The sequence below is a fragment of the Pygocentrus nattereri genome, chromosome 15 (genome assembly GCF_015220715.1).
Source record: "Pygocentrus nattereri isolate fPygNat1 chromosome 15, fPygNat1.pri, whole genome shotgun sequence".
Taxonomy (NCBI): Eukaryota; Metazoa; Chordata; class Actinopteri; order Characiformes; family Serrasalmidae; genus Pygocentrus; species Pygocentrus nattereri.
In genome coordinates, this window is record NC_051225.1 from 14283757 (window position 1) to 14296884 (window position 13128).

General features: G+C 43.4%; 1 protein-coding gene across 3 annotated transcripts in view; it reads right to left on the reverse strand.

The window, feature by feature from the left end:
- The window catches only part of zfhx3 (zinc finger homeobox 3), a 305456-nt gene that overhangs the window by 22605 nt on the left and 269723 nt on the right, over window positions 1–13128 (reverse strand). For all 3 annotated transcript variants that reach the window (XM_037545320.1, XM_017700699.2, XM_037545321.1), the window contains exon 8: window positions 4029–4136. In XM_037545320.1, coding sequence (XP_037401217.1) covers window positions 4029–4136 — 108 coding nt within the window. The remainder of the gene's footprint in view (window positions 1–4028; window positions 4137–13128) is intronic.

The window sequence follows — 13128 nt, forward strand, 5'->3', positions numbered from 1 at the left end:
TACACAAGTGGAATCGGTGATGCGGCCCATGTATTTACCCTTTCTCTACCCCTTTCTTTCTCTTGTCCCTCTCTCTCTCTCTCTCTCTCTCTCTCTCTCTCACATACACTGTCTCTGGTATATCCAATCACAGCGATTCATACATTTAAGTAAATATATAAGAGAAAAGAGATGGGACCAATTTGGCTGGCTGCTGCAGCGGGTGTCAGAATGCGGATGACCTGCGCTGTAATATTATTTTTCCTCCTGCGCTCCAGCTCTTGTAATTTGAAAGTCAGGGACGAAAGTGTGGGGCGATTGGGGAGGAATTATTCATAAACCTCTATTGCTGAGGACCACAACACGCCCCCCCCCAACACCAACCCACCACCACCTCAATATTTTTCCACCTATATTGCAGCACCTCAATAGCAGCCCCCTCTAAACATTTATGTTAAACATGTCAAATCACAGTGTGGCAGCTCCTCCTCGGCCTTAAGTGTATTAACAATCACACTCGCCTTTATCCGCCCCACCTTGCTCACACCCTTATTTCCTTTCCTGGGTTTGGCTTTAATAAAGGCACCCCTCCATTTTACTAATGCTGTGCAGGCTAGGTGAAGGGTGTGGGTGGGAGGGGGCAGGCCTGGGCTTGGCCTTTTATAAATATTTCATAAATAGCACTAGACACTATCCCTGGAATGCTTATCCTGAAGGTGGCTGAATTGCAACATCTGCCAACACTGTATTTATTGCTTAAATAAGTCATGATTGCAACGCACCAGCTTAATCCAGTGTCTTTTCTTCCGTCTATCTGTCTGTCTGTCGTACTCTCTAACAGCAAATAATTACAAAGCCCCTCTCTGTCTTTTTTTCCCCTCCTTCTTCCCCTCTCTATGTGTGTGCTCCAAAGTGTCTGGTGTGTTTGAAGACAAACAAACGCAGTCTCTTAGCAGATGACACGCTTAACACATGCACATTCTACACAGACTCTCTCATGTCTTTCTAAATGCCTTTAATGAATTGTGAGGAGCACTGTCAGATAAAAAAGAGAGCTATCAGATTGACAGTAGCTTTAAATAGGAAGACGTCGCTTTTCTTTTCCTTTTTTTTCTTTACCTACTCCTCCTACCAAACCCCCACCACCCCACCCGGCCGCCTAACGCTAATGCTCTCTACCTGACAGCGACTGTCATTTGCAAAGCAGCCCTGTGTTTCAACAGCCAGGTTGCAGTGCATTTTTTGTGCTCCACAAAGAAGGAGAGGGAAAAAAAAGTTCAATAATCTTAATGACAGACCTTAATGACAGTGCGCTTCAGACGCGGCAGCTCAAAAATCAGCCCTAAATAACAGGTTAGCCCTGTCTGTAATGCAGCGCAGTCCGAGCGCAGACTTTACTGCCCCGGTGCATTCTCAGACGTGGCTCCAGCCAAAACAAGAGCGCCTCTGTTTACTGGATGCATTCCCCTGCTCTTCCTGCTCTCCTCGGGAGGGGGGGGGGGGGGGGGGGGTATTAAAGAAGACCTTCCTCACCGCTTCTCGCAGACCGCACTGTCCGTCAATCATAAAAAGCAGACTATAAATAGACAAATGAAGTGAGAAAATACACCAGGCTTCCATTAAACAGTACCGGTATGTGAGAGCACAACGCAGTCAGGTTTCTCACCTCCACTCCAGCCCCCCCCTCCCATCTTCCTCTTCCTACCCCCTTCCACCTTTCTTCAGACATCAAACAGCACCCTAGACCTGGCTCCCTAATGCACATGCTATTTTTAACTAAGTGTTTCTAATAAGCTGCTGGGAAGCCTGTGAATTTTTCATACGCAAGCATATCTTTCTTTTGTGGAAACACAGAAACACACTTATTTGGTGATTAGCGACTGACAGGGGGGAGGAAAAAGGAATTGAATATTCTTGTATCAAATTGCATGCCTTTCAGAGACAGACGCAGGGATCCTAATGTGAAGAGTCGTCTTCCTCTGCACCACAGGTATGATTGAATTATTAATCGCGCAGCTCATTTTAATGCTTTTTAAAGTGCTTTATTTTGATGTGTTAAAATATACTTTTAGCCATTTTTTCGGGCAGGCATGCATATCATTATTTCCCCCCATCAAAGGAGGAGTGCCACCCGTTCAAAGCGCACAAACAACTCAGCCTCATTTAAAATAAAAGTTGGAATATCAAAGACATTTTACACAGATTTGGCTTCAAACATGGCAATGAACTTTTTTCTTTTATTTTTTAGTTTTTCTCCCGCTGTACTTTCGGAATTATAAAAACGAAGACCATGCAAAAGGTCTGGACTGTATCTTTTCTACTTTTCTTTCCAAGCAATGGCTTTGGTGTAGGAACAGATTACAGTCGGTGAAGCTGTCCTCTGGAGCTTGTTGGGTGGAGAGCAGTTGAAACAGCCGCTTTCCTCTGTTTCTGCACAATACATGTCCTCAGTGTCTGCGGCGCTTTAGCAGGGCTTGAAAAATCAAACAACTCTATGCACATGCAGAGCGTTTCTTTGCTGCTCAGCTTTCCGCCGTGGGAGTTATCTATCCTACTTACGAGAGTATAGATAACTTAGGTATACAGAGGCTTCAGCAGCTAGCATACAGTGTACCTGTGTGGAATCACAGCTGATGCAACAAAGTCAAAAATATATGAAAATGATACAGACGTCATAGTGATGCAGAAAGAAGGGACACTACTGTTCATGAGACTTTACTTTTCACTCATAAGACTTTACTGTTCTCTCACAGGCCTACAATGTAATCTTTTGAAAGCTCTCCTGAGGAAGACTTCTTGTAGCATTTAAAAAAAGCAGAAATGCTCTAAAATAAACTAATAGAACAGTCAATTTATGGCTGTTACCATAAATACATCATATGCATTATTATCATCATATATGTATATTATCATATACAGTACTACTATGTTAATGTTATTAAATTATGTTATAATCATATTATGATGAATTACTGGCACTGAAAGTACACTCCAAAAAATTTACCAATGTAGTTTAGAAAAATATGGCAACATTAAACTTTATTTTGGTAACAAAGCCTGTATTCGCTATATGTTCTATCAGATTGAATAGAAATGTGTTCATAACATTTCTACGAAGCCTACAGTCCTGCTACTGTAAATCACATGGGCAAAAAAGAGCAAAGACTGGCTATCAGATGTGCTCAGCCTACAGGCTCCAGGCCCTCACTGCCATCAGTGCACATCAGCAGCATGGCAGCAAATTGAGAGCAAAGCACCACTGAGCTGAGTTCCCACTTCTACAGGCCTTTGCCCGTAGCCCAGGCTCAGGTTCAGGGTCCAAGCCCCAGGCCCCAAGCCCCAGGCCCCAAGCTTCAGGCCTGGCCACCCTCTGTGGCTCAACTCAGACCCCAGACCTCCCTCCAGCTCTGCGACCGCAAACAGGGCAAAAACAGATTTACTGCCTGATTTACCCCTTCACCCCGTAACCACACCTCTCACTGCAACCTAACACCTGCACCTGCCACCCCCCTACTCCCCACCTCCTCTGCTTGAAAAATAGCCCTATCTGATAGCATTCTTCAGTGTGCGTGTGGGGGGTGGGGTAGTGTGGTCACATGTGCTAAGACACATGGCAGTGCTGCAACTCTGCCCACCGGCCATGCAGAGCCCCAACTAGTGTTTTTTTGTCACTTAGTCTGATTAGCCAAATTAGGGCTAATTTATCAGGCAATTCCAGTGAAACTAAGATCCTCCACAGTGAAAAACTGAATAAACCTACTGAGTTGAAAGTTTGATTCTGGGTACTTGGAGAAAAAAGCAGAGCCACGTTTAGTTAAAGAGCTCTGAAATACTTGCTGGCAAAAAGGTGCAATTCGTTAATGAGCAGAAACGCACACAAACGGAGGCCAGGAATAAAAATGGTTCTTCAGGATTCAAGAAAAATAGACACCTTAGCCCCTCCCCCTCTTATATGACTCTCCCCCACACCATCGCCCTCTTAAAAAGTCCCCTCCTCCTCGCCTCCATCCCCCTCACCCATTCAGCTGAGCTGGAAAGCGAGGCCTTACCTGTGCCTTTGGTGAGCTCCTTCTCCCCCCCACTCTCTCTGTCTTTGGTTTGGTCCTCCTGGTCTGTGGTGGTCTCGCTGGCAGCCTCCACATCCTCACTCAGCTCTCCTGAAGGGGGAGGAGAGGATGGGGATATGTAAATCAGCCCTCCATCAGAATTGGTGGAAGCACTTAAAGGGACGGCACCGTTTTTTTTCTATAGGAGCGTAAGACAATTACACTCACTGTTTGTGAGGCTATGAGACAAAGAGGGTGGGCTCAACTCTGTCCCCACCCATGCTGCATAAGTAACATCCAGGCTTTTAATTGCATTTGATTGTTTTTTTACTGCTGCATTAGAAAAATGCATCTGTATTTTGTTTTCCTTTTTCTAATTAATGCATAACTTGATTATTTTTGTTGTTTTTATAATTATAGCCATAGTTACTGCTATTATTTTTATTGCTGCCTTTTTTTTTTAAATGACCCTCAACTCCAGGGTTATAATTCTTCATTTATGCAGGACCATGACACAAATATCTTTATGGCTTCCTCTGTTTAATACGTACATAAAACTGCAGAAAAACCACACACATGTGGTAGAGACATACACACATTTTCCAAAGCGGTCCCAAGTATGCAGACAGGAAAAGTAACTGTGTGAGAGTTTCAACAGGGGAGGGTCTCTCTCTGTCTCTCTGTCTCTCTCTCTCGTACCTCTTGCCATGATCATAACTGCAATCTCAAGCTTGTGAGTTTGGCAGAACAAAACCTCCTATCTCCAAAATGGTAACTTTAAAGTAGAAGGAAAAAACCTACTCTACTTTTAATGTAAGTCAATGGAACCAGACTTTTCTCCAAGTTATTTTGGGCTGTTTCATTTGATCCATTCATCATGAAATTAATACACAATTTAAACAACAACGGGCATTTTCAAATTATGTCAGAAACTGAAAAATGACAAAAATGGAGATACAAGGTTCATATATATGAAGTAATATACAGTACTGTGTGAAAATCTTAGGCACTCGAGACACATTTTCAAAATCTATTTATCTGTGTAGTATGGGTTTACCTGTTTATTCGCTGAGAAAAGTGTTAATATTTGAATAAACCAAATTTATAGAATATTAATTAATAATGATTATATATATATATATATATATATATATATATATATATATATATATATATATATATATATATAATAGTGATTTTCTGGATGTTGGTGTGTTTGTTGATGTAATATTTAAAACCGAGCCCACAGTTCATTCTGTTTTGCCAAGTCAAATGCAGAAATCCCCTGTAACCATCTTAAAAGCCCTCTGTTCAATATATCAGGCCATTTGAAAGCAGCAAACTCCCAACAATGGATCTCCAATAATGCCATGTGTAAGTAAGAGAGAAGATGCTGAAAAACAGATAATAAAATGGGCATCAATCTTTTTTTATTCCTCCCCTGTGCCCCCCCAGTGCCCTCTTTCCTGGGCTGTGTTTGTTTAAAAGTAGTGTGGCAAGCACACTACCGCCATTGATTTGACAACACTAAAGTCTGGGCCAGTCAATACACCTTATCAGTTATTACACAAGTCAGCTAATTCTCAGCAAATGTACTTAAAATGTTCTTTTGAAAATGCCCCCCTGCTCTCTCCACTCTATCAGGTGGGCTATTGATATATCGACAGGGCAACAACGGCTACTGAAATCTCCTGCTCAAATATTCATCCCATGTGGTTAGTGCAGCCGGCACAAAGGCTATGTGAGATCACCGCTCCAAAACTTAAAACAGGTTTTACCGTCCAATAATGTTCCAGTCTCTTAAAGACTGAACGTGCAACCTGAATCCCAAGCCTCAGCTCAAAAAGCCACCATATAAAGCCATTAAACTTTATATTCCTGTGCTTCGTCTGGATATGGCTTCTACAACCGTTAAAGAGTCCAAAATCAAACACCTTTTTTTTCCTTGTGAGAACAAGGAATGGAGTATTTCCACAATGTTCTGGCCACAAATCTCTTACTGTGAGTAACTAATAACATCAACTTTACCCAGTATTTCCATCTTCTTGAACGTTCTATATTTCTGTACGTGCATTAAAAATAAAAGGTTCACACAAAAAAAACAAAAAAAACAAAACACATGGTTTCCTGAAGAAGCTTTCAGTTGCATGGCTTCAACTGATAACCATCCATTGTACTATCAGCTTGTGCGGAGCAAAGTAAGCCTCAGCATTTGCATGGCTTTGTGTGGATTCGCCATAAAAAAGTGCTAATCTGTGTTTCGTTCAGCTGTTTAAATTACTGATGCGCCAGGCGAGAAAGGCTGGGGCAATCGCTTCCCAAAGCTCACAATCAGTGTGCTTTTTAAACTGGAGCATTTCTTCTAGGCGAAAGAGTAATTAAAGATGATAAGACTAATGCTACAACAAAGAGCGTGCCATCCTCAGGCTACAAGGTTGCGCGATTGCCTGTGCTTCACTCCCAACACTGAATCCCTTCCTCAACATTAACTAGAACATCCTTCTTTTTCCAGCAGAAGTGTGAAACAAACTCGTTCCTGAGCGCGCCGGCCTACATGTTTCTACATTACTGGACAGAAGTCACTAAACAGATCCACAGCGTTCAATAAACACTGTTGCCCACTCCTGTTTTGAAGTCGATCACTGCTGTTCTAAAACAATAGCTAACAGCTAGGCAGCGCTAGCAATGCCAGGTTCGATATTGCTCTCCTCCTGCTCTTCTCGTGTTCTGTGTGGAAGAAGCACCTTCAGCTCAGCAAATGATGCTGGTATGGATTACATTGTTAGGCCTTATTGCTCAGGGCGGACTGATCCTGTGTTTAAGTGTATTTAAGTGGAATGACTGGCTCTCCAGTAAAAGCGCCCGTTTAAGTGTTCCCCAGATCCCAATAGCTTATGCTATATATATGACCTTTATTCTTTCATAAATGTGCATGTTTCTATTATGTTTCCAAGGCAACTGGTGATTTCCACATTTATGCTGGCTGTCCTCAGCTGGCGAGGAGGGTCTAAGCCATGGGGAAGCAATGAGCTAGCTTTAGCACAAGCCCAAGCCAACCAGCACTTGCAGAAATCCACCTCAGCTGGGTGCAGCATTAGAATATGCCAGAGAAGGAGAACCCACCAGATTACACAATGATCCTACAAGCATGTTTTACACCTCTGGATGAGCTGTGTGTGAAAATGTTAGCTGTCCTTCTTCTGTAAAGTTTCCATTTCGAAGATATGAGGTTTTCTTCTGACATTCAAGTTCATTAGAGCTCACGCTGAACACAGCAGCTGTCACCTTAACTTTCCCCAGGCTGGTCTCTATTGGGGCGCCCTGCTCTTTCTCTCTCTCTCTTTTTTTTCGCCCTCTCCCTCTCCCTCTCCCCACCCTCCACAGCACTTCTTCATTTAGTTTTTTAATCAAGATATATGACACTCTCCCGCCGCACCTCACCCGCTAAACCCCCATAATATATGCAGAAATGTAGACATTTAATTCCAGCCGCGAACTACATCTTTAAGTGGCAAATGGCTGCGCCTATCCCTCATCTCATCTGCCACCGCACCACACAATGATTAAACCCGGGCCAGCCATAATTAATGAAAGGTCACAAGTGGCCTTAGAGTAAGGCTGCGAAATGGAGGGACGCGCCCACATGCAGTCACAGATTACAACTGGAAATAGATTGGGAGGAAACACTCAGAGCTATGGCAAGCGGGTCCATTCTGTAGCCCAAATTCTGAAGAGAAAAAAAAAAAAAAACGTAAAAGGACAACAGCCCGAAGGTTAGCTTTTCTAATTAATCATCCTCATTAACCCTCCTCATGCAACGATGTAAAATTTTTAGCTTTAATCTAATCATGCAAGTTGAATGAACCCAGTGGAAGAAATTTCAACATTCGCTGTTCGGCAAAGGGATAAAAATGACCCCAGCGCATCAACAGACAATCATGAAAACGTAGTGTAATTTTGCACAGAGGACGTAAAATTCAGACAGTCCCTACAGACAAAGAAACCTGCGCAGGATGAGTTCGCATGAGGAGTTGATGGAGGCAGAAGAATATTCTCAGCCCTCGTGCACATGCACCTACACACACTCACACACACACACACACACACACACAAGCTCTATGTATTCCCTTCTGCAGGGTGTAGGGGCTTAGAAGGACCTATAGGTGTCACCCTATACAAGCTGGGAAGAAGCAAGGATACACACACACACACACACACACACACACACACACACACACACACACACATGTAACGGCTGGAAGGAGGGTTAGAAAGGCACAGACAGATACAGTACATGGCTAGGGAGAGGGAGAAAAAAAGCAAGAGAAATATGTGGAGATGACAAAAGCAGATGCTGGGCAGGAAGTGAGCTGCTGGAGATGAGGCTCAGAAGACAGTGCGATTACCTTCAGATGAGGCCCAGCAGCCTTCAGCCTTTTCCCCAGAAGAACAGTGATTACACACATACTAATCACACTGACAGGCACAAACCGCCAAATAAATAATACAGGCTACCCATTGCTCCGTTCTTTCCAACCCTCAGTGGCTCAACCGAACAACCAAGCGTATGTGTTTTCATGCAGGAACACATCGTATGCCTCTACTGGAGGCTTCCAAACCTTCAGAAAAGCCTGTGAAATGAGTATGTGTTAAAGGGAAGCGTACCTGCAAAGTGCCCCAGTCTTCCACCAACTCATCTGAGGGTTTTAGCATAGCACTGCGAGGCGGTCTGAGTGGCTCCTCGGCCTGGTTGCGTTTTCCCCACACTTCATCCTTTCTTTTCTCCCTCTAACTTTCCTCTGCTAGCCCAGCATGGAGCTCAAGTCTAGCTTTCTGGAGTCTGTGTGGAGGCGCTAGTTCCTCTCATTAGGATTATTGAGGCACTAGTTATCGTTTGAACCAGGTGTCACTGTGCACTTCCCTGTAAATCTGCAGAGTTTGACCCCCCCCAACCATTTTCTCTTACTCCTTTTTTATTTAACCCCTATTTCTCTCTCTCTCTCTCTCTGTCTCTCTCTCTCTCTTTCTTCTGGTGTCCCACTCCGGACAGCTTCCTTTTTCTTTAACGCTGCGCTGTCGGATAAAAAACCAATCGTATTTCACACCTCACAGACTCTATCTCTCTTGCCTACTTCTACCTTTTTTTTCTTCTTTTTTTTGGATAAAGATCCCCCCTCTTCAACCCCTCAACAACCCAACCCACCCCCCACTCCCCCCATTGCATCCCCCCACCCTATCCACCCTATCCGTTCCTGCACCCCTTTCCCCCATATCAAAGCTGGCCTGACTCCGGACCGGCCGCTGGAAAATGAAAGTGACAGAAGGGGTCCGCAGGACAATGGGGGCACAGGCCCCCGTGCTGGGGGATTTCATGCATTTGGTCTCTCCTCATATCAGCAGCCCTGCGTCCCATCCGCATGACTGCCCCCCCAAATACACACCTACACACACACACAAACACAGAGACCCTGCATAGGGTTCCCCTCAAAACTATAACACAGAATGCTACTCACTGTCCTACACAGTCCTGTCTTAGTTTCTGGAAAACATCGATGGATGTCCAGCAGTCAGTGTGGCAAGGCAAAGCAAACCACAGCTTGACTATGTGAGCAGAGTGGACGACCCAACCGCATAATCACACCAAACAGACCAAACACCGTCCACCCCAGCACTGACTATTAGACTGCGCTACATTCATTAAACAAAGATTCCTAAATGGTACAGTACTAGGACAACCCTTAAATTGGCATAGATCATTTGTCGAGGCAGAGGCGGGTAGACTATCTTAAATCCATACTCAAGTAAAAAAGTAATTTCCACAAAACAGCTTGAACAGAAGTACACAAGTATCAGGTTACAAAAATACTCAAGTACTGAGTAACTTATAGAACTACAGTGGAACTTCTTTGTACATCCAGCATCTATTAGCAGAAATTCGGCTTTATTCTCTTCTTTTTGGAGTCCTTTGCATCTAAAATAATGCCATAAACCTTGGAAATCAGTGGCTTGACCAAATGCAATGCGGTACAGATGCTGTCACCAAAATAACATGATGAAATTAAACACACAAAAAAGGAATTAGTAATGAAAAGTACCTAAATGTGAATGATTAAGATGCAAAAAAGGTATGTTTTTCCTAATTACTATATTTGAGTAGAAGTATTTAAAAGCATTTTAAAATCCTCAAGCAAGTATAAATCCAAAAAACTACCTGAGTACTGAGTAAATGTTACTAGTTACTACCCATCTTTGTGTGGAGGTTATTTAAACTTTTTAAAAAAATCAGGTTTTTTGATTTTCACGTTTACAGAATTGGTTCTTTCACAACTATGTATTAAAAGTCTCTTTGTAAAAGTGCTTCTTCTATGGCACTGCTTTAAAAACCCCTTGTTTGTAAAAGTATACTCGTAAAAACCACAAGAAATACAAAAAAAGTACATAATCCCAGTTGGAAAAACATGTAAATAATTTCCCCACAGAATATTTATGCTGAGCTCTGGTCCTGCTTGTAAATGGAGGCGAATGGAGTTCACATGGAGCAGTGTGCAACATATTGGGTAAAGCCCCCTGCCACCATAAACACAGCGCATGAGTCACGCTTAGAGACTTCAACGTCACAGAGCAACAACGCAGTCCACATGCTGACCACACTGCCTAACAACACAGACACCCCTCCCACTGCATCTCTTACACACACACACGCACCCCTACAACCATTACAGCTTCAGGTTCCTCTCTCCACAGGACCCTCGTGTACTTTCTCCTCCACACACACACACACAGATACACATACCTCTCACACATAGTAAGGAAAGAAGGCTACCTTTCTGGTCCTGACGGCTGCGTTGTGTGCTGGATTTCCGAGCCGGCTTGCAGAAGCCATGCGGCTCGTTCCGACCTGGCCCTAGCGTGACCCCTGTATCTAAATGTGAATGAATACTTTGTGTTTCTGCAGGGCTGCAGGCAGGAGGGGGAGGAAGAGGAGGAGGCAGGAGAAGGAGGCGGGAGGTGCGTAGAGGAGGAGAGATAGATGGCAGGAGGAGGGAGAGCGAAAGGACAGTGAGGTGGAGTGGGGTAGGAGGCTAATAACTAAAAAACTTTAAACAGCAAGTTAATCACAAACAGCAGGGAAAGCTCACGCCGCCCTAGAACAATTTGGCTGAGGGGCGCCCCATCCCCCCATCCGCCCCGTCTCCCACCGCTCCCCAATTCACCAACCCAACCCCTAGAACACAACACCCCCCTTACCATACCCACGGGCCCAGTGCAACACTTAATTTGACCTCCCCCACAACCTTTCAGACGGAATTTGTTTTAGCAATAATTATTAGGCTCATTTATACATGGTCGCACTGCATCTCAGACCTGGTAACTTAATAAGTAATACAAAAAAACCCCCAACATTCTCAGCATCTGTTATCTTTAAAAAAAGTTAAAAGTGCGCATTCATCCTAAAACGTTCCACACAATCTGAGGCTTAGTTTAGTGTTTTGAAATAACAAAAACAAAAGATTACAAGATTTCTTGTCATAATGACGTGATGTCATTATAATATCATTGCAGTCATATCAAAAACTGATTTATCAGTTTTTATTCTGGTATCGCTGTGTTTGGGTAGCCTGCTCTAAAAGCTTACCTTGCATTTCATTTGGATTCAACTAGCCATCTATTATATTCACCTTAATATACCCAAACCTCAATCCAAAACCTTAGCCTAATGCTCACTTTAGCCCTCAGCCTAACCCTGGTCCTGGTCCTAAACCTAACCCTAACAATCTTTCGCTAGACTGCTTGTTAATAATTTGAACATCTACAAATGGACAAATATAAACAGCCTAAAATGAATTGGATTCAATTAATTTGCATTCAAATTTAATTTCTGAGATGTAGTTTTGTGAATACATCCACAATATCTACCTTTTCTAAGAAGCCAGCTCTTGATTTGAAAGCCGAAGCATGTTGAAACCAAACCAGACTGTTTAACCAATTAAAATTCTTGTTATAAACAAAGGCTTATTTTCAGTATAAATAGCTTATTTTCAACTGCATGGGCTACAATGCTAAGTATTCTTCGGTTATAGATACACTGGACATTTAAAAGGTTAAGACCTTTCTGCAAACTCTTCGGTTTCACATGAAGAGAATCATACTGCCAACTCAAGACCATTATATTCTGAAAATATAGGTTTCCTATGACAAAACGACGAGTTATAATAATAGCACATGTTTAACAGAGTGAGCTCCAGTACAGGAAACATTAGGCTAATTAAATGTATTAAGTCTGGGATCATGAAACGATGGCTTACATCCAGTCTCACATCAGTACTCTTTCACGGCCTTTTCACGACTGCCTAGATAACAGGACCCGTCCCAAGACATCGCTCAACATACCGCCCTCCACTAAATAATAAATCAAAAGAAATTACTGTCATTACCTAACTTATAAGTCAAAAGGTTGCTAACTATAAGAAGTGGGTTAGCGTCAGAACACTAGACTCCTCCCACTGCCCCAGCGAGCTGCACACACACACTCACAGACGCATATACACAAACACATAAGGGCCATTAGGCTGTGTTTGCCAGCAGCCTTCCAAACACAACACACACATTAGCAACGTTTTGTATGACTGTGCTTTTCGCTGTCCTGCTCTGTAGTGGCCTACAAGGACGCTCTCATGCCTTGAGGATATATCCCTGCACAAAGGGACTGACCAGACAGACCAAGCCTCTATTACCCACAATACATTGCACTCATACAGCCACCCCCTCATTCTGAGCCATCGCACTGCGAAAGTTACCTGGGAAATATTGCACAGCGCTCACTCCTTTTTTCAGACATTTGTTGTCTATGTTGCTCGCCCCCTCTTTCTCTCTCTCATACACATCACTGACTTTGCCTCTTTCGAGATATTAAGTAAGGGGGGTGGAAGAGGAAGGGGAGGATAAAAGGGGAAGGGGGGGGGGGATCACCGTTGTCATGAAGGGCAATCACATCAAGTCTGAAATATTCACCAGTGGCTTGGAAAATGCGATGGTACAGTTGTGACAGCCTAGTGAGCTCCCAACCCCCCTCCCATGCCCCCATGTGGGATGGAAGCATGCT